General features: G+C 35.7%; 1 protein-coding gene across 1 annotated transcript; it reads left to right on the top strand.

Annotated features, from left to right (window-relative positions):
- The first annotated feature begins 3,408 nt into the window (after positions 1 to 3,408).
- On the top strand, positions 3,409 to 5,858 carry LOC105034708 (uncharacterized). The gene is given in 2 exon segments (XM_073248643.1): positions 3,409 to 5,331; positions 5,333 to 5,858. Coding segments are annotated over 2 exon segments (2,106 nt in total). The 5' UTR covers positions 3,409 to 3,588; the 3' UTR covers positions 5,696 to 5,858.
- The last annotated feature ends 17,791 nt before the right edge of the window (positions 5,859 to 23,649 follow it).

Here is a 23,649-nt window from a genome sequence, read left to right as displayed (position 1 = left end):
CAAAGTGGTATACATCAAATATGATGATTCTCTTGGATCAAAATAATTTTGATGTTTTATAATTAAAGTTTATTTAAAATGTTAAAAGTCCTAAAAGAAATTTTTAATTATATAGAATGGGACAATATCCTTGTTAGATAATTAAGAAATGAAAATATTGTGTCTATTGGATGGTGGAGACTGATATAGCTGCAAAGAGAAATTCTTTGTGCACCGCAGGCGGTGCAAAACTATGCACATCGCCCCCGGTGATTGGCTCACGCATAGGATCGAAAGAAAAAAATATTTTTTTTGTACTCCATGCCCCGACCCCATGCATGAGCCAATCATCGTGAGCGATGCGCACGTTCTGCACCGCCCGTGGTGCATAAAGAATTTTTCTAGATGCAAAAGCTCAAGGGCCAAGATTAGCTTGTATATAATATTTTTAAGTGCGCACACCACCCATGGTGCACAAAAAATTTCTCTAGATGCAAAAGCTCATGGGCCAAGATTAACCTGCATATAACATTTTTGAGTGACAATTTGACTTGGTTGGCCATGACTTCTTATATTCGAGTCTTAAAATAGTGTTAAATTTAAGAGTGGCGGCAAGTTTATGAAAATACTAAAAATATGGAATCAAAAAAATCTCTTCACAATAGTATCACAGAAGGCAATTCTTGCCGCCCAAGGCATTTGTGATGTTTACCCCTTTCGCCTCGTGCAAAGAAAGCACGCAAAGAAGGAAATGACGAAGGCCTAGGCTATATGGCTGAGACGGGTCTTAGTGGAATGTGGATAGACTGCTTTCTGAATGAAAATTTGGTAGCCTCTCAATCACCATCCATAGAGCAGAAGCCTTGGTTCATCAACTGCATTTAAGGGGGTTGTATGAAAGGTTCTGAGGCTTGCATGTAGTCCTGCGGGTCCCACTTTCATGACGATTCAAAGGAAGCAAAATATTTTGTCGCTTGCCACTTCATTGAACCACCATGTTTGTAGCTTCGGCTTTTGTCCTGTCTTGTAAGTATATGTTATTGAGTTATTTGGTTCTGATTTGAAAGGGCCGTTGCTTTCCTAGATGGGAAGTGTAGAAATGTGATACACTCGTTAAGGTTCTATTTGGTTGTTCATAAATTTTTGGAAGGAAAAATAGTTTTTCTAGGAAAAAGGACTGTTCCTTGGTTTTGCAAGACTTAATTTTTATCAAAAAAATGATTATTTATGATAGAAATTTTGTCATCGCAAATAGCTAGTGAGTAATTTTTGATTTTTTTAAAATTTTTAATTTTTTAACTATTGATGATAAACATATTTTTATCGTAAATAATTTAAGTATTTATGATGAAAATTATTTTTCATAGCAAATACACAATTAGTTATGACTAAAAATTCTCATCATAAATAATTTATAATTTTTATATTTTTTTAAATTTTTTATTTTTTTAAAATATTAGGGATGAAAATATTTTTATCATAAATAATCGAGTATTCATGATGAAAATTATTTTTTATCATAAATACTAAATTATTTATGAAATAATATTTTTATCATAAATAATATATAATTTTTAAATTTTTTATTTTTTCAAAATATTGACGACAAAATTTTTTTATCGTAAATAATTAAAGATTTATGATGAAAATAGCTATTCATCACAAATACTCAATTATTTACAATGAAAAATTTTTATCATAAATTATCTTTAATTTTTAAATTTTTTATTTTTTTGAAATACTGACGATGAAATATTTTCATTGACAATAATTTTATTACCGATGAAAATTAATTTTTCATCATAAATACTTAAATTATTTATAATAAAAATATTTTCATCGCTGATATTTAAAAAATTTAGAGTTAAAATAAATGATGTATTATTTATGACGAAAATATTCATCGCAAATAATGTGTATTTACGATGAAATATTTTTTCCATTGCTGATAGTAAACTATTTATGATGAAAAATTATTTTCATCGTAAATATTTTATTATTGATGATGAATTTAATTTTTTATCGTAAATATAATTATTGGAGATAAAAATTATTTTCAGCGTAAATAATTTCATCGTAAAAATACTTTTTTCTTATAGTAAATTATCTTATGTCGACTATATCATATGGTACTAATATGTTATCTGGTGCTTGTATTTGATATCTTCATTTTCAATAGTTGCATGGACTTCATTCTCTGGACCTTCATTATTTGGGCATGTGAAAGGTACGGGATTGAATAAATATCTATGCTGAGCCCTTATTGCAACGAAAAATTTTATCGCCAAACATAAAAAATTTTGTCACAAAAAAGGTATTTTTTGAAATAAATTTTTTTTTATTGCAAATAATTAATTTTTAGCGATGAAAAATTTATTTCATTGCAAATAATTAATTTTTGGTGATGAAAAACTTATTTCATTATAAAAAATAAAAACTCTAGTGACGAAAAAATTTTATCATTAAAAATTTACTTCTAGTAATGAAAATTAATATTTCGTCACAAAGATTTAATTTTTTATGATGAAAATTTTTTTTATTGTAAATTCTTAATTTTTGATAATAAAATTTTTTTGTTACAAAAATATATTTATTTATGATAAAAAAATTTTCATCGTTAAAATTTTATAGTAAAAAGTCAGATTTTTTATAGTGGAAAGGCAGATTTGTCATTTTAAATGGACAGGGATGGGATAGGGAAAGTTTGTCATTTGTTTAACTGACCTCTGGATTGGCAATTAAACGACCGGTCAATAGCGGCTTTCTATTCTTTCTCGGAAAAAAAAAAAAAAAACCAAGGGCATTCCATTATATATAACGGGGTCCAGAACTTATCTAAGGCCTTTGTGATGAAATGAACAGATTCACAATTGGAACATCGTATGAGTTACAAGAAGATAGCGTGAATCATCTAAAATGTTTTAGGCGAGGGGAAGGGTAGAATTATCATTAGTCTTGCAACTAGTTAGGAAGCAAGAGGAGCTTCTTAAACTCCCATTTGTCTCCCACCAAAATCTAACTCTTCCGAGGATTGAACCGTAGGAAGCAAAAGGAGTAGTTCCCGTGCATACCGAGACTGATGATGGAGGACCGTCTTATGGAAGACTTAGGTGCATTTCTGTTAGACACCAATATAAAAATTATGAAATTTTACTTTTATTAAAAATTTTATACTTAATTGGACGCTAAGATTAGAATTTTATTAGGATTTCAGTATGTTATTTCTATGCGTACTTTTGTTAGAATTTTAGATCTATACATATACATCTATATATCTATATATCTATATATACATACATACATATATGTATGTATGTATATATGTAGGTATGTATATATATCTATAAATACATACATACATACATGTATGTATGTATGTATGCACACACACACATACATATATATATATATATATATATCCATTGTTATGCAATTGAAAACATAAATTTGCATTATTGAGATTCAAGGATACATTGAGCTGTCCTCTCCCTCTTCTTCTCGTTGCTTACTTTTCTTCTTCCTCTTCTTCTCTCTCCTCTTTCCACTGCTGTCCTGCATCCACTGAACGTCAGAGCACCCAATTCTCCCTGCTAAGACGGTCCTACAGCAATGGATTTCGTCAAAAACACCACTGATTCCGCTCGGGAGGGGATCAAAACCACGAACGGGACGCTGGTGTGGTTAGAAGTGGTATCCTGCACCATCGCCAGCATCTTAGTGCTCGCCTTCTTCTTCGCCCCATACCGGCGCTGGCACACCAATCCCGTCCTCAAGCTTCTCTTCTGGGTTGCTGGTACACCAGTGGGAACGATGCTGAGCACCACCCTTAGCATCATGCAGGCGACTGGCTACCACAACGAGCTGCACTTGGTGTGGGTGGTCTTCTTAGTCATCGCCTCTGGAAGTCTGGCCACCACCTTCAGCTACAGTCTTTACATCAGTAGCAAAGAGCGGATGACTTTAGAAGGGATTCTGTTTCTAAACAACCTTTTCGGGGCTTCACTGATCATTTCCTCCTTCACCGGAGATTCAAAGTTTAAGCGGCCCCTTTGGGTGCTCTGGTGCTTAATTATGGTGAAATCGATCCAAAGGATCATCGGCTTCCAAGTGGCCAATCGACGGTATGGGACGGAAAACGTCAATTTGGTCGCAAACTACATGTGCTACGAGCATGAACTGACGCCTAATCGCAACGAAGTCGATCCTGCTAACATGAACGGGTACAAATATCTTGTGGCTGGAGAAGATAAAGTGAAGACCGAACGGCAAGTACCGGACTACCTGCAGAGGATTGATGTAACGGACAAGGAGGTCATCACCATCGAAAAGGTTTGGTGGTGCCAAGGAAGACTACGGTGCTTCGGTGGGGACCTTGGAGGGCACCTCAAAGATGTGTGCCTCTCCTTTGCTTTGTTCAAGCTACTGCGGCGAAGGTTTTTCAATTACTCAGCTGCGGAAGCCGCCGACACCAAGACCCATGATTTTGTCTTCCGTGGCCTCCTCAGCGAGGATGATCACAGAAGAGCCTTCAGGGTGATCAAGGTAGAGCTGGAATTCCTCTATGATCTTTTCTACACCATGTTCCCTATTAGCTTCAGTTGTTGGTTCTCAATTTTCTGTGTCCTGCAAATTTCTACCATCACTACAAGTGTCTGGACTGCAGTAAGGGTTCTTCATAACTACCAAACCCCTAAAAATGACATCGACCGTGTCGTGGACGGGAAGAATGTTGACGCCATCATTTCCTACGTGTTTGTAATTCTGATCATGACCATGGAAGCATGGGAATTCTGCAACTATTTGCTCTCTGATTGGGCTAAGGTAATGTTGATATGTAACTATGTCAAAAATCCTGAGCAATTCTTTCGTCCTGACAAGGTAGTTGGTATCATATGCCGCGGAAAGCTTTGCAGGCCTTTGAGTGATATGATTGGGCAATACTCCCTGCTTGAAAATTTCAGGTGCAATAATTGCAACATTCCATGCAATGTAACATGTGGCTTGACTGCAGATAAGAAACGTAAACGGGTGATCAAATTGCCAGAAGAAGTGAAGAAAGAGATTTATGATTCTCTCAGGAGGGAAGGCGGACTCTCGAATGGGGAGTTGTCGCTGCCACGGAACTACGTGAGTGCAGAGCTCTTCTGGGCATGCGGACTCCCATCTCACGCTCACAGGATAATGGTCTGGCACATTGCCACCAGCCATTTTGAAATGATCGATTCACCTAAAAGGAGCAATGCTGTTCCTAGAAATGTCGACCATCAGAAAGATACCGAACGTCACAGAAAAGTTGCTACTACTTTATCAAGATATTGTGCTTATTTGTTGGTTTTTGCTCCGGAATTGCTCTGTTAACCCTTTCGCTATAAAATACACATTTGGAGTGATAGTATCTGAAACCAGGAAATCCTTTGAGAGGTTTGAGGACATGCGGACAGGAGATTCACGAAAGACTATGATAGAAATGGGTGCAAAATTAGCAAAGCAGTTGGAGATGCACCTAGAAGATGAAGAACGGCGGTGGAGGGTCTTGGCAGAATTTTGGGCAGACTTGATACTCTTTCTTGCTCCATCAGATAACGCTTTGGCACATGCCAAAAAACTAGTCACAGGTGGGGAGTTTATTATACACCTGTGGGCTCTTCTATACCATGCAGGCATTGAACGACCTCAATCTTCTCAGGATCATACGTTCACTGCCTTCTCTGTCTAAGGTTGTTGATCCGACGTAAGCTGTTGTAAATTGATTCGCTTCCACCATGTTGTGTCGTCATAAAAACTCCTCTCTTAGGTTTCCTTGTGAAAGTCACTGTAGTTGGATGTGTTGTAAGCTCTTCCCTTTTTAATCAAAGTGGTGAACTCTTTTGTTGTATTAATTGTATGTAATGTCTTTGCTCAAAAACTCGTATCTAATATCTACCTTGTGTTGGTTTCCGTGGTGTGGATATCTTTAGGTGCATTCGCATTTCCAAGAAGGATTTTTATTTGCGGAAGTTAACAGCGGTCCATTTGTGGACCATTTATAATTATAAATCCATGTTGACAAGTTTACGACATCCAGCCCACAGGCACAGAAATTTTTAATTCCCATTCTCTAAAGGGTGAAAATGCCCTCCAGATCCTCTGCATGCTTTACACCATCCATGGGATAGCTACCACATCGCTCATCTCGTAAAGAGAAGGCTTTTGCTTGATATTTTCCTACACTTCATACAAAACATTTGCAATTTTGCAAGTTATCTGATCCGTGCTACCCCACTTTACTTGAGATTACATCTCTCGAGGTTTATGTAACACCAATTTTTTATCTTTTTGTATATTTTAATATAAATAATTATGATAATTAGTTTTTCAAAATAATACACATTCACAACTATAAACACTATCGAGTGCAAGCTAACGAGGCAAAATTTGCAGACTAGGCAAAATTTTAAAAATAATATCGAGCTCGGATCCATTCCAATTCAATCGCCCATACCTTAAACCCTAATTTCTCGAGCTCAAGAGACATCCCTCCATGGCATGATGGATACCATGCATCCAATCTCCTCTCCCTCTTCTAATCTAAGAAGATTGCTAGATTCGATATGCATTATTTTAGTGTTGACCCTATAGTTGATTTTGTTGATTATCAAATTTTAAGGAATTATAATTCTAATCATATTTTTCAAGATTGGATATAGGATTTTTCAAGTATCCAAAATAAAAAATTTATCTTAAAGACTAATCCTCTGAAGATGCCAAACCAAAGTACTTAAAAAAATAAGTTCTCACAAGTTTGGATGGCTTATTATGAAAATAAATAAAATTAAAAGAAGCAAATATCATTTGGAAGCATTGGGACCAAAAAATTCAAATTTAGAAGGCTAAATTATGAAGAAAAATGATGTTGGAAGGTTTGGAGCCAACTTCGAGAGGTTTTGAGTTGACTCTGGTACATTAGAAGAGATTGGTACAGGTCCGAGTCGACTCGAAGTCAATCCGAGCCGACTTTCTTAGAGAAGATAGAAAATTATATTTTTATGATCCCTGCTCGAGCTAGCTCACTTTAAATCCAAGTCGACTTATCCGCAAATCGAGCTAGCTCGCTTTCAATCCGAACTAACTCATCTACAAATCGAGCTAACTCGTTTGCAAATGGAGTCGACTCTATTTACAGGACTGTACTAACAGCTAATTTTTCTGTACCTTTTTAACGATTAGTTTTTGCTTCTAACAGCTATTTCAATCCCTTCAACGGTCAAAACTCACTCTCAAGTCTCTTCCAAACTTACAAAAGGCTAAAGAATTAATTGGAAAGATAGTCACAAGGATTAAAAAGAGAAAATCATAAGTTTGAGTGAGAAACATTGAATAACATTGAAAAGAGAAGAAAAGAGAAAATTTAGTACACAAATTTGAAAGCTTTCAAAAAGTGATCTTCTCCAACATCATCTACATCCTCTTAAGCATTAAATAAGAGAAGTGAAGCTTCAAAAGAGTCATTCTGCAGCCACTTCTTCGAGCTTCAAAGAGTTCTTTTTCTATTTTTATTTTATGCTGAAAATTATACTTTGTATTTTGATTTCTTTACAAATTTTTTTAGAAAAAAAGAAAGTTGGGGTTAGGCCCATCCAAGTCTGAAATTGGACTAGTATAGGTTTGATTTGTAAGTCTGTAAAATCAATTGGATTGATTGTGAGCTTGGAAAATAATCAGTGTAAGATTGTGGTTGGTGATCTCAAAAAATTAACTGAGTTTGTTTGTAACCTTGGAAAAACAAACACGCTGTAATTAAGAGGATTATAGTGAAATTTTCAAAGAACTCTTGGAGAGTGGACGTAGGTACAAAGTTGCACTGAACTACTATAAATATCCTTATATTTATGTTGTGCATTATCTTGCTTATCTTACTTGCTTTATATTTTCACTTTGCTTTCATTAGTTTATATCCAGTACTGCTGCACAAATAAATTTTACATAATCACTCAAATTAAGCTTAAATTGAAGCACATATTTGTCTTAGATTTTAGATTTAATTAAAATTTTTAAAGAATCCAATTCATTACCCCCTCCTCTTGGATTGCTACCTTTCTAGACAACATTTAGCTATTATGGATAGGGCTGAATATCCAGAAGTAAAATCTACTACTTTAAGAAGCCGAGTCACAATCCAAACTTCTAGAAGTCATAACTTGATGATATAATACTTGATTGAGATATTTTTTTTTAAATTTTGAAATTAAAAAATTTTTTAAGGTCTACAGCTTAGGCCAAAACCCCAAGAGGTTAAAACAGATCAAATCTTATTATTTGGACTTTGAAATAGGATAGTCAAATAAAAATTTTTCTTTTAAAAAAGAGTTTGATCAGACATTATCTCTTAATCTACGAAGAATTAGGTAGAGCAATAAAAAATAAAGTTGATGAAGAAATCAATATCTACTCCCTGTAGGATTTCAATTTTTTCATATTTGTTTTTACTATTAATGTTTTTCTTGGAAACCTAATCCTATTAAAATTAGAAGAAAAAAATGATCTAAATTATGTAAGAAAAAACCTCACTATCATTATAAATAGGAGCTATATATCTCAATTAGTGGTGTGTAGATCATCAATGAACGAATAGAGAACGTATACCCTATTTTTGTATTTTTTTATCTTCTTCTAATTTTTTTTGGTTCGATTCGAGTGGAGCAGATTGAGAAAATTCTTTCTTCTCCCCAATCAAATTATGTTGCTATTAGAGCTTTGCTCTTATTTGATGAAATTCTAACCTAATCTGATTAGATCAAGTAGGTATCAGAGCTTTTAGGTCTTCTATATCTATGGGGATTTTTCCCTACCTAAAGAAGGTTGCTAACAAATTACCAAATTGGCCCAATTTTCCAAAATTAGTAATATTTTTTAAACCAGACTTTTTAAAAATGGAGCAAAATTTCTCACTTCCTCCTCTTTTATTTCCATCTTTTTAATATTTGATTTTATATGAGATACGTCTCTCTTTATATGGATACATTTTACATATTAGTTTCCAAAATTTTTAAAATAGCTTATTATTTGTTGTCAAATGTCTATTGTTCATGCCCAATTGCTAGTATAATCAAACCCTAATTATTGATTGAGTCAAGTAAATTAGGCCGTCCATCTGTAAATTTGTAGATGTAGCATTCTATCTAGGGTTGACAATAGACTGAGCTAGCATTTGCATCATTGAAGATGGTTTCATTATTTTAGTAGTCTCTACTATTCTATAAAGTTTTGCTATAGGGTTTGAAGGTCTATATTCATAACTTATACTTTTTTATTTTTTAAATTTTAAATGGGTATAGTATGTGTAAGGATCCGAATCCTTAAATTTTTCATGCATGAATCTTAAAGCAAAATAAATGAAGAAAAATAAAATAGAACCACACGTGCTGGGCACGTGAGGCAGAAGAGGACTCCAGATGGAGTTCGTTTTTCTTTTTCGAACTCGATTAGGATCGAGACTCTAGAGTTTGTCGGAGCTTTAGATCCCCTTTATAAATCCCTCTCCTTCCCTCTCTATGTGAATCACTCTCAACCTCGATTAATCACCAAAAAAACTTCAAGAAGATCACCACTGACTTCAAGTTCTTTTGGGTGAGATAGTCTTCAATTTTCTCCGTCGATCTGATTGAGATGCCTCACCAGACTTAGATGAGGACCTAAGCCTTTTTTTCTTCTCTTTCCCCTAATCCCATGGCCGTCAACCCACCTTGTTATGATCGGCAAGTTGCTAGATTTCCTTCAAAACCGAGCCTCCCCTATTTTTTCCTTTTCTTCCTCTCATCAAACTGACCACCATTGCTAATTCAGACCTCGTTTTGGTTGTTGAGGATCGAGCTGCCATCGTCGGAGCCATTATGGTTGCGGTTGTTGAGGACTTCAGTCATGATAGTCGGTTGGGGCCTAAGACTCTCTTCCCCTATTTCCCATGAAAGAAAAGAAAGAGGAAAATAGGGAAAAGAGAGAGAGGAGGACAAAAAGAAAAGAAAAAAATAAAAAGAGAAAAAAAGGAGAGAGTTTTTCTCTCTTCCTCTCTCCTCTCTCTACCCCTTCTCTCTATTTTCTCTCTATGAATTTCTCTTTAGTTTCTCTTTCCAAAAATCCTATATATGAATTAATAGAGGGTCCAAATACTTGGGTATACTTGGATTGATCAATTAATCCTAAAAGAGATCTTGAACTTGCAGTATTCGGATTGTTTACCATAATTTTTCATCATCTTTAATCATTTATAACTTTTATGTTTGACACTTATCATTTAGAGGTGCAACTGTCTGCCTAAGATGTCGAGCAGAACACCTTATTTTCAAGTTCCTAGATTGAGAAGTTCATCAATTACTATATTTGAGTCAATTACCGATAGAAATATAGATTATTCAACATGATCATCTACATATTTATGAAAAATTATATTTGTATGATTGATGTATATTTTATATCTACTGGTATGTGTACTATATGTTATTGAATTGATGTTGCTTGTATTATGATTACTTGGTACTTAATGATTACTAAGTGAAAAAAATTGAATTTAATATACTTGATCGAATGTGGGTGACATCTGGATTGATCGATTGTATAAGAAATGTGGTGTATATGCTAGATCAGTCTCGATTGGAGTGGGCATTGTTTAGCATGTCATGGGCTGAAGTATGACGATGACTAATCTAATATCAAAAATCAGATTATGATTTTAATAATATGAATAGGGCATGGATGGCATTTAGATTGTTTAGCCATGCAAGAAATGTGATGTGTGTGTTGGGTTAGCTCCAAATTGGGGCACGGTATTGTGTTTGGCCTATCATGGGCTAGAGTTTAGTTGTAATTAGTCTAATACCAAAAAGACAAACATAAAGCATGATACAGGGGAGCATGTGGATTAATTGACTACATGTGAAATATGGCGTATCAATCTTAGACCGAGATATTTGGCCTATCATGGGTTGGAGCATGATTGTGACGAGTCTAGTACCAATTGAAGGGTATCTAAACTCGTTGGCATGTGTAAAATATGGCATTTGTGATGTCAGCCACAGATTGATATATAGTTGCCAACTAAGGATAGAAATATAAGATATGTTTGGCCTGCCATGAGCTAGAGCATGAGCGGATCTGGTCTAATATTGAAAAAATAATGTTGTATGGATTAGAACTATGCTAATTAGTTAATAATAAATAATCTCATTAAATTACTATTGAATAGAATTGATGATTGGTGATATATGACATAATTAGTAGAATTATACATGATGATATTATTCAACTATCATATTGACGATATATAAATCTTATTATTTTTCTATCGGTTATATATATTTATTAAAAGATGTTTCAAATTCATACTGATGTGAGTGTGGGGGATTCTTGCTAGACTGTAAAGCTTACAACTCTTCTTTCTTTTTTAGAGTTGCGGGACATGATTTTTGATGAATTTGACCTAAAGTTCAAGCAACGAAGTGATTTTATAGATCTTGCATGATCTCTAGGACTTTGCTTTAGGATCTATGTGGCTGTGTCATATGGTCGTTTCAGATGCTTGTTGAAAATTATATCCCAAAGTCGATCATCAGTCTGATGATGGTTGAGCTCATATTTATAAATTATATATGAATTGTTAAATAATAAAATATTATTTAAATTTTTCATCATTTTGTGTACATCTTCTTTGAACTTCTGTGTTATGATGAAGTCCTTAGGACTATTTGAATCAATGTAGGAGGATATATCATCTAGTCTTTAAACCTAGTTCACGACCAAATGATATGCTATTATTAGGATGATAGCTATATCAAGTGTAGGTCATTGTATACCATGTACGTTGGTTATCCTCTTAACTAAGGAGGGTGGAGACACTGGCATAGCATACAAGTGAAATGCAGGAGTACATCTCACTGAACGTGACCAACTACGGAGTATTTTACTGTCAAGAGTAGCTCACAAAGGATATGGGTATAAATATCCATCCAATCTGAGATCACCATGATGACTTGCAAGCAACTCACTATACTTTGGTATCGGACAATCTAAATTTTTAATTCAATGATGAAATATTTTTGAACACAGTCAAATATTTATGAAGTAGGTGTGTGAATCCAGATGGAATTGATCCCTCCGAAGAAGTAAGAGTTAATACATCAATATATTTTAATGCAATAAAATCTCGATCGAAGTAATCCATGTGATGGATTTGAAAAGTTGAAATATAATATGGATGACTAATTCAGGATTGATAGTTAAACCTTAGGTCATCCTAAGCATTCAAGGTCAAATGGATAAATTATACGATAACCATATGCCAATGAGTTCTTAAATATTGCTTAGCAATTATTCGGCCTATCTAGATATCGGGTATTATTATTTTTGTGACTTTGATTGGTATAGAAAAATTATTTTTATGCTATTGGCTTAGGTTCAAACCTATGGAATCACACTCAAAAAAATTTTTTGATCGATCATATGGCTGATAGATGATTGAGAATCGTTTCAGGATATAAACATCAATTCAATTGATGATTAGCCTTGTGCAAAATTATAATAAAATAATTTACTAATAGTTAGTAAATTATAGGATGATTGATAAGTAATTAACTACTAATTAGCTTAATTTGATTGAACATTAAGGTTTGGATCAACTCTAATTGAATTAGGTCCAATTAGGTTTGATCCAATTAGGTTATAAGATGACCTAATTGCTAAGGATGTTCGATTCTTGATTTGATCAAAATTTGAGCTCAATTAATTTTTAATTTAATTAAAATTTAATTGAGATAATTTATTATCTAATTAGATTAGATTTAATGATCAAATTGGATATAACCTAACTTAGTTTGGTTGAGAACCTAATTGAATCAATTTCAAGTTCAAATGGATTTGAATAAAACCCTTGCACCACCTTATCTCTATGCCCTTCTCTTCCTCACATGAGAAATACTTTTGCATGAAGATTTCTCACTCCCAAAAGAGGTTTGTCACCCACTCTCAGATTTTCTTTGGATTAGGATGAGTTTCATTAGTGTTTGAATTAAAATGGTTTGAATTTGAGTTAAAACTACCTTGATCTTATCCTTATCCTATCCCTTGTCGCCAACTCCTTGAGAAGGCTGATCTTTTATGTGACAAATGAGAAGAGAATTTGGTGAGAAATATCTCATGCCTCAGCCCTTCTGACGCCTCCCTTGGATAAGGATTAAGTGGTTTGAGTTTGAATTCAAAAGGAGTATGAATTTGAACTAAATCAACCACTTTATCCTGACCCTCATCTCATCTCCATGCCAACCATAAAACCCCTCCAATTTTGTGCGACAAAAAAGAAGGCTTTTACCATGAGATTGGTGTTCTTAGAGAGAGGGGGTGTGTGAAGGAACCAGATCTAGGGTTTCAGGATTAGATCTTGAAATTTTTTCAAGATCAAGCAGCGAAAGGCTAAAATAAATCAAAATTTATTTTTTAAAATCAGAGAATCTCTAGATCTAAGATTCTATTACATGATTATTACATAGCATTAAATTAAAAATTAAAATATATAGAACATGAACTAAATGTTGATCATATCAACATGTTTTTATACTACATCTAATGTATGTATTAAACAATAGATCAGATCTATTACCTTGCAAGTTAGACGTTCTAACCTCATTGATCTGAGCTTGAAGATGATGTTGCGAGCTGCACATATGTCTGACCTCTAGGAGTCATCCATACGAGTCCACGAATCTCGATCAGAAGTCCTGCTCCAGGAAATCAGCACAGTATGCTAGTACTGCGCTGATCCTTCTTCGATGGTTGATCAGGTACCTCCTTCTTTTTGATTTGGACTCTTCCAAAGATGAGAAGTAGGAGGAGAAGTTTTAGATTTGAGACACTATTAAGAAACTCAAGATGGAGGAAGGAAAGAGATGAAACTAACAACCCTAGAAGAAGACCCTCTTCTTCTTCTCTTTACTCTCTCCTAGACACCCTATCTTGTGTCTATTATATCTCCATGACCCAAAGGTCTTTCTCTCTAATTTTTGGATGTCTCTCAAATCTCTAAGTTCTCCAAAAATTTTATGAAGAAATTCATTTTATAGAGAGAGATATGATAGAGTCCTTGTCTGGGTCAAATACCTAGTCAAGGCTTATCCAAACATGGCAAGATAAGGGGCGCCCAACACTTAGGTGCCTCCTTATTTTTGTGCATGGACCACTAGCAAAGGGTGCACAATATGTATCCTAAAAGTCACAAAAATCTCAAAAAAAATCTGGATAAATTCGGTGCAAAAAAGAAAGAGTTTTGGATTTCTAAAACTCTATCTCATAGAATTTGAAATTCAAACTTATTCCTACTTTGATTTGATCCACAACCACTTTCCATGTATGAAAGAAGAGAGGAAACCTTTTGAACATGGGAAAGACCTGGGAGAGGACTTTTGTCACACACAATAAGAGGGGATTGGCGTGGAATAAGAGAGAGGGCGTGGGGGGGCTTATGTGGCGCAAGGTGGAATCTTAGTTTTAATAGGATTCTATTTTATGACTTGTTTTAATTTGGTTTTTCAAACCAAATCAAACCAAAATTAGATCAACCCAATTAAAATAGGTCTTAACCCAATTAAGAACCTAATTTAATCAGATTAAATTAGAATTATATCTGATTTAATTTTTAATCAAATTAGAAATTAGATTGACCCAAGTCCTAATTGAACTAGGACTAGTTTTTTCCTTGCACCTGGCTTATCCAATAAATCAATTGGACTTGATCCAATCAAGCCCAAACTAAATTTAATTAAATCATATTCAATTAAACTTAATCTCAGCCTATTGGATTAATCAAATTAAGCCAATTAGCAATCGAATTGCTAATCGATCCTCCTGCAATACTTGCACTAGGTTAAATATCAATCGTATTGATCATTTAATCCTAGAATAATTTTTAATCATTGATCAACCATCCGATCAGATCATGAACTCTAATGTGTGTGACCTCATAGGTCCGAACCTAAGTCGGTAGCACATGAATAAATTTTTGTACCAATCGAAGTGACCATCTAGCAATGGTACCCGACGATCGGATAGATCGAATGTGTAGAACAACATCCTTAGAATCCATGCGGATATAGTTTCCATATAATTCATCCCCTTGACCAAAATGATCATAGGACACCTTAGAGTTCAGCTGTCAACTCTGATCAAGTTGTCCACATTGTATTTCAAAATATCAAATCCATCTGATGGATTACCCTGGCCAAGGTTTTGCTAAATTGAAATATAGTGACTCATTCTTCTCCAACTCTTGGAGTGGTCAATCCCATCTCGATCACACTCTGACTTCGCAAGTACTTGACTATGCCCAGAAGCCTTCCATCACTGAATTAAAAATTCAGTTAGTTCAGTACCAAAGCACAGTGAGTTGCTTGCAAGTCACTGAGGTGATCTCAGGTCTAAGGGATATTTATATCTATATCCCATCAGAGACATTCTCGACAGCAGAATGCTCTGGAGTTGATCACGTTCTATAATGATGTACCCTTACATCTCACCTGTATGCCATACCAGTGTCTCCACACTCTTTGGTTAAGAGGACAACCAACCCATATGGCCTACAGCGACTTATGCTCGATAAAAGCTGTCATCCTTATTAACAGCCTATCATTTGGTCGTGAACAGTTTTAAGGACTAATCGATAAATCCTCGCTTTATCGAATCTGAATAGTCCTAAGGACTTCATCATAACAACAGAGTTCATTAGAAGATGATAGCTTATGATGAAAATACCAAATATATTTTATTTATTAACAAATCAATTACCATACTTGGTTGCTCAACCGTCAACAGCTTGATGATTGGCTTTTGAGACATATTTTCCAATAATTCCCACTTGTCCTACAGCCACTCGGTACAGTATCTAATACCCATCTTCGACTTGTGGTTGTCGAACTCCTTTATCGCCAGGACTTTAGTGAAGTGGTCGGTCAGGTTCTCCTTTTTGTCGATCTTCTGAAGATCGACATCACCTCGATCTACGATCTCCCAGACCAGGTGAAAGCGGTGCAAAATATGCTTTGGGTTCCTTCACCTGAGCTATGGCATCAGTGCTATCGCAGTAGAGCAGGATCAGACCATCGAGGGAGGGTGCTACTCCTAGCTCGGTGATAATTTTTTCAACCACACAGCTTTCTTCACGGCATTTGATGCTGCGATGTACTCTGCTTCACAAACAGAGTCTGCCACAGTATGTTGCTTGAAACTCTTCCAGCAGATAGCTCTATCATTTAGAGTAAAGATATAATCTGACACGCTTCTGCTGTCATCATGGTCAGATTGAAAGCTGAAGTCTGTGAACCTCACAAGTTTCAAATCTGACTCATTATAAACCAACCATTAGTCCTTAGTATCTCTCAAATACTTAAGGATGGCTTTAACCACTTTTCAATGATTTTCTCCAGGATCAGATTGGTATCTACTCACTACTCCTAGTGAGTATGCCACATCTGATTTTGTACATATCATGGCATACATGATAGATCCCACGATCGAAGTATATGGAACTCTACTCATACGTTCTCTCTCTTCAGGAGTTGTCGGATAATCCTTCTTAGAGAGAGAAATTCCATGGCCTATCGATAGATAGCCCTTCTTGAAATTCTCCATGCTGAACCTCTTCAGCACAGTGTCTATGTACATGGACTGGGATAACCAAAGCATCTTTTTAGATCTATCCCTATAGATTTTCATCCTTAAGATGAGGATGCTTCACCCAAGTCCTTCATGGAAAACTGTGATGACAACCAAACTTTTATTCCCTGTAGTGCGGGGATGTCATTCCCGATTAAGAGAATATTATCTACGTACAAGACAAGAAATACCACAACTGGACCATTTGCCCATTTATAGATGCAGGGCTCTTCTTCATTCTTAATGAAGCCATATATTTTGATCACCTTATCAAAATGCATGTTCCAACTCTGAGAAGCTTGCTTCAATCCATAAATGGATCTCTGAAGCTTGCACACCTTGGACTCATCTGTGGATGTAAACCCCTCAGGTTGTATCATATACACCTCTTCAGTCAGCTCTCCATTCAGAAAAGCTGTCTTTACATCCATTTGCCAGATCTCATAATCTAGATGGGCAGCTATTGCAAGCATTATCCGAATGGATTTAAGCATTGCCACAGGAAAAAATATCTTATCATAGTCAATACCATAACGTTGACGATACCCCTTGGCAATCAAATGGGCTTTATAGGTCTCCACCTTTCCGTCTGCGCCCATTTTCCTTTTGGACACCCATTTACACCCAATAGGTTTAACCCCTTCAGGTGGGTCAACCAATGTCCATACATCATTGACCTTCATGAACTCTATTTTGAATTTCATGGCTTCAAGCTATTTTTCAGAATCAGATCTCTGCATTGCATCCATATAGGTGATCGGATCCTCATCGTTCTCATCGAGTTTGATGGGATCACCGTCCCAGACCAAAAAATCATAGTATCTGTCTGACTGATGTGGTACTCTACCAGATCACCTTAATGGTACAGGTACATTAGGCTCTAAATCTGATCTAATCAAATTTGATTCAGGTTCAGCTATTGGTGTCGGTCCTTCTACCTGTTGAACTTCATCAAGTTCAACCTTAGAGGCAACGATTCCTTCACCAAAGAACTTTTTTTCTAAAAAGATTACCTTTAGGCTAACGAATACCTTTTGTTCATCAGCATAGTAGAAAAAATATCCTTTGATCTCTTTGGGGCACCCGATGAATGTGCATTTGTCAGACCTAGGTCCAAGTTTGTCTGTGACTAATCGTTTGACATAGATCGGGCACCCCCAGACCCTAAGGTGTGAAAGTGCTGGCTTACACCCTGTCCATATCTCATATGGAGTCTTAATTACAGACTTACTTGGAATCCTATTTAACAGATAACGGGCTGATTCGAGTGCATATCTCCAGAAGGATATCGACAAGCTGGCAAAACCCATCATGGATCAGACCATGTCTAACAGTGTCCGATTTCTCCTTTCAGACACACCATTATGCTGTGGTGTTCCTGGAGGAGTCCTGATGTATTGCATTTTTATAGTAATTATTATTATTAGTTTTAATGATTTTGATGAAATTGATATAATAATTAACTAAATAAATGTAAGAACCTGATATGTTTTATGTCAATTGCAGGTAATTGAGCCAGGTCACACATAATTGGGCTTAACCATATTTTAAAGGTCAAATTAAGTGAAATTGGTTGAGTCCGATTCAGCAGGGTTTGTCATCCAGAGTTATCAGGTCTTGCATCAAAATCAGAGTCCACCTCAAAGCAGAATAATCAAATCAAGATATCAATGGACCCCACACCTTATCCTTTTTGGCATCATCAGCCAGAAAAGAAATTAGAGATGCAGAAAATAAATCAAGCAGTTAATCTCTCCCATCTAGTCAACCAATCTAAATTCTGGATATTTTGGTGTAGGACTCCTAAAAGATAATCTACAGGACCCCAAATTGAGCAAGATTAGATCCTACAGAATTTTGAGAGAAGCAAGAAAGGAACATAATTTACAGAATTAAATTTGGATTCCAGATGAGGTGGCTACAATAGGTTAAAGTTGGTAACAATGTTGGACACAACAAGAAACACCCGATACACCCAGATTCTTCTTAGTATTTCTTGGCACAAAGATCTGATATGGCAACTAATTTTGGGTGGCAAAGAGCTATCTTGGAAAGAATTAAATGAAAGAAAATCAGAGTCCAAACTAATTCTGCATGAGGAGCAAACTGAGAAAGAATTGAAACTAATTCTTGAAAAACTTGATTTGGGCAGCCGAAACCTTACCTTGTTTTGCAGATTTTGTGGACCCAGAAAGGAAGAAATTCTTCTCCTCTAATTAACCATGCCTCCTTTCCTTCTTTTACTATGGAAATCATAATAAAATCAAAAAATTTGGGCAGTATAAGGAGTAGATGGCTGGTGGTTGCTTAAAGCCTATCCAAAGGAGGAGAGATTCTATACCAAATAAAAAGAATGATATATAGAATAAAATTATGAGAAAAATACCACCTTAACCCTAGCCCTAGCCCTATTTAAGGATCCTAAAACACCAGCAGGACAGGGGAGAATCATCTTTGAAAGCTAGAAATCAAGCAAGGAGAGTTTGGAGTATCTGGAAGATTTGAAGAGAAGATTCATTCGGCTCTGCAATTCCTTCAGAGTTTTTTCTTTCTCTTGTTTACTTTGCATTTATTTTCTAGAACTCATTGTTAGGATGATTTTGGAGTTTTATTCAAGTAAACTTGAGTTTGATTTTGATATGATGAAAAGCTAAATTTCTAGCTAGGGTACCTGATGTAGCTTGGATTTAATTTTAATTCCAGAATCTTGTATTAATTTTCTTTGTTAATGCAATTATTTGTTATTTGCGCTTAATGCTTTTAAGTATTATTACCTTTGGTACTTGATTGATTTCGATTTATAATTGGTACTGGGAAGGAAGATTATAAATTGGAGTTAATAACAAACATCATAGGAATAATAATTGGAGCGAGAGCAGAAGATTTGACTTGTGGGATCTTGAAAATAATCACTGTGCTTGTTGAACTAATTGAAATCTATTTTACTATTGGAAGATAGATTATAGGTTTTAATTAGTATATTTAATAAGACTCGGGAGAGATTATTAAATAATTTAGGATTATTTATCCTTGCATTAATAATTAAATTTAGATTATTAATCGGAATAGCTGGAATTGATAATTGATCCAAGTGAAATCAGATATACCCTAGTGCTTTATCAATCGAATTTTGATTCAGCTTTCATTGAGTTCTTTAGAGTTAATTTTATTTTTCATTATCATTCAGTTTCGATCATTTAGATATTAGTAAAATCAGCATTCATTTTTGGTAATTAAACTCAGTCCTCGTGGGAACGATCTCTTATTTATCATTATATTACTTGAGCGATTTCGTGCACTTGCGAAATAGGCTATCAAGTTTTTGGCGCCGTTGCCGGGGAGTGGTGCTTTAATATCAAGAATAGTTGATTTTACTAGTAATCTAGATATTTTATTTCTTAGATATTTAAAAAAAAAAATTACTGACATTTCATAACGCTTAACTAATATAGTATAACCAAAAATATTAAAAAAAAAAAAATCAAACTTGATTGGACATCTTGTTTCTTTGCATTGCATCTCCATAATTAACTTTAAGGGCACTTAACCCATTAATCAGATAAGGTGGGGATTTGATCACCCTTCCTTAGCCCAAAAACCACATCCTTCATTCTGCATAACCTAGACCTTAATCTAAAATCAATTAAACGTTGGCCCTAGGATATTCGAGCTCAATAGGACAAGAAAGCCCTAAAGTTAGACCGGGTTCGAATTGATTAATTGCTCGGTGTCTAAGGCAAGTGGTTTAAGAAGGTGGTTTTCAATTGGTTCCGTTGTCTGACCTGGCCAACTCAGTTGGTGTCTAAGGAAAGCAACAAGCAGGGGACCTCCCACATCTTACACTTACCTGGCCGAGACAGTTAGTCAGTTTTGGGCTTGGAGTGCTTGAAGGCGATCTTGGAACAGTTAGGAGCTGTCTAGATCTAGGTTAACCCTAGGATAGAAAGTCCATTTTGTGCTAACTTGTTTGCCATTAAAATTTAAACCTAATTAAAACACTCTTCTCTTTCATCTCTAGATTTAGGACTCCTTAGGACTCATCTCTAGAACTCTTTCCTCTCTCTTTCCTCTTCTCTCTTCTCTTAAAAAAAAAAAAAAAGATAATAATCTTTCAAAATTACAACTTGGAAAAGAGAATCGGGTCGACTGGTAAGAATTGAATCAAATCTCATTTCAAGTCAAGAAATTGAACGCACTTGTAAACAAAACATTAAAGCAGTCAGAGAAAGGAAGAAATCTGAGGCAAAAGTAGATCCAAAAATGGCTGAAGATCCAAGGAGAGAAGTAATCCTAGTAGGGAATAATGAGGTTGCTAGAGAGGCAAACCCCAGGGCACTGCGGGATTATGCCATGCCTACCGTGAATGGAGCTTCATCTAGCATCACAAGACCACCTGTGCAAGCAAACAACTTTGAGATCAAGCCTGCTTTGATCCAAATGATCCAGACAGCAGTTCAGTTTGGAGGATTGCCCAATGATGACCCTAATGCGCACATTGCAAACTTTTTGGAGATATGTGATACCCTTAAGCATAATGGAGTGTCAGATGATGCAATTCGGTTAAGATTGTTCCCGTTTTCACTTAGAGACAAGGCTAAAGCATGGTTACAGTCTCTTCCTGCTGGCTCGATCACCACTTGGAATGACTTAGCACAAAAATTTTTGGCAAAATTCTTTCCACCTGCTAAGACTGCCAAGTTGAGGACTGACATCCAAACCTTTGTGCAATTCGATATGGAGACCTTATATGAAGCCTGAGAAAGGTTCAAGGATCTACTTAGGAGGTGTCCACACCACGGACTGCCTAAATGGTTGGTTGTGCAAACCTTCTACAATGGGCTGAACAACCATACCAGAATTAATATTGATGCTGCTGCTGGAGGTTCATTGATGGGGAAGTCGCTTGATGAAGCCTATGATCTTTTGGAGGAAATGGCCAACAACAATTACCAATGGCCCAATGAGAGAAACATGGCGAGGAGACCTACTGGGGTTCATGAGATAGATGCTATTACTGCACTCAATGCAAAGGTAGACACTCTTTTCAAAAAATTAGATCATTTGTCTATTAATGCTGTCAATACTTGTGTGCAGACCTGTGAGATGTGTACTGGGCAACATGCTACTCGAGATTGCCCGATTGACAGCTCATTCATGCCTCCAGTACAAGAACAAGTGCAATATGTGGCAAACCAAGGAAGCAACAGAACAATCCATACTCAAACACCTACACGCCTGCCTGGAAGAACCATCCAAATTTTTCCTGGGAAAATCAACAGCAACAACAAAATTATCAGAATAGAGGACCACCTGGTTTTCCACAGCAAGAAAAGAAGTCTAACCTGAAAAATTGGTTGCAACCTCACTAAGGCCACTACTGATTTCATGGGTGAAACTAAGGCAAACTTTCAAAACCAGCAAGCTGCCATTAAAAATTTGGAAATACAAATGGGACAGTTGGCCAATATGGTAGCTAACAGAACTCAAGGTCATTGCCTAGCAATACTGAAACGAACCCGAAGGAGCATGTGAAGACAATTACCTTGAGGAGTGGAAAACAACTAGGGGAACAACAAGGGAAAGAGCCTGTTAAAGAAAAGTAAAGGAACAAACTCAAGAAGAGACTATGGTCAAAGAGAAGCTAAAAGAGAAAAAGGAAGAGCCAGTAAAGCCTACAATCCACCAGTTCCTTTTCCTCAAAGGCTCAAGCAAAGTAAGGATGACAAGAACTTTCTGAAGTTTTTAGAGGTCTTAAGAAACTACACATAAATATTCCATTTGCGAGGCATTAGCTCAGATGCCTAGCTATGCCAAATTCTTGAAGGACATCCTTTCCAAAAAGAGAAGGCTAGAGGACCATGAGACAGTCATGCTCACCGAAGAGTGCAGTGCGATCATTCAGAACAAGTTGCCATCAAAATTAAAAGATCCAGGGAGTTTTACAATTCCATGCAATATTGGCAATATCGAATTCACTAAAGCATTGTGCGATTTAGGTGCTAGCATTAACTTAATGCCTTTATCTATTTTCAGGAAGCTTGGACTAGGGGATGTGAAACAAACCAGTGTCTCATTACAACTAGCTGATCGATCGGTGACATATCCTAAAGGCATAGTGGAGGATGTATTAGTCAAGGTGGACAAATTTATCTTCCCAGTGGATTTCATTGTCTTGGATATGGAGGAAGATAGAGAGGTTCCTTTGATATTGGGGCGTCCATTCCTTGCAACTGGCAAGGCACTTATAGATGTCCATGAGGGTAAGCTTACTTTAAGAGTGGGACAAGAAGAGGTAATTTTTAACGTGCTTAATTCTTCTAAATATCCTCTTGAGAATGATGAATGTTTTAGATTAGATGTGATTAATAAATTTGTTAGTGAAATAATTGACAATTCTGAATATGACTTGATTGATGGTGTTAAAAATAAACAGCATGTTGATGTATTAAATGATTTGAGAAAATACAGGATTCAGTAGAGGCTAAGCCAAACCCCAAGCTTGAGCTTAAGCAGCTCCCTTCTCACTTAAGATATGCATTCTTGGGAGACTCATCTATTTTTTCTGTCATTATATCTGCTCATTTGTCTACGGAACAAGAAAAAAATTGTTGCATGTGTTGAAAAAGCATAAGAGAGCATTAGGCTGGTCTATTGATGATATTAAGGGAATTAGTCCCAGTATATGCATGCATAAAATTTTAATGGAAGAAAACTACAAACCTTCAATTGAGTATCAACGTAGGTTAAATCCTAATATGAAGGAAGTAGTTAGAGCTGAAGTAATGAAGTTACTTGATGCAGGAATTATCTACCTATTTCTGATAGTAATTGGGTGAGTCCTGTTCAAGTAGTTCCTAAGAAAGGGGGATGACTGTTATTACAAATAATAAAAATGAGCTGATACCCACTAGAACAGTCACTGGTTGGCGTGTGTGTATTGATTATAGGAAGTTAAACAAAGCCACACGAAAGGACCATTTTCCTTTGCCTTTTATTGACCAG

Source organism: Elaeis guineensis, chromosome 14, assembly GCF_000442705.2.
Source record: "Elaeis guineensis isolate ETL-2024a chromosome 14, EG11, whole genome shotgun sequence".
NCBI lineage: Eukaryota > Viridiplantae > Streptophyta > Magnoliopsida > Arecales > Arecaceae > Elaeis > Elaeis guineensis.
This window is presented reverse-complemented; position numbering and strand designations above follow the sequence as displayed.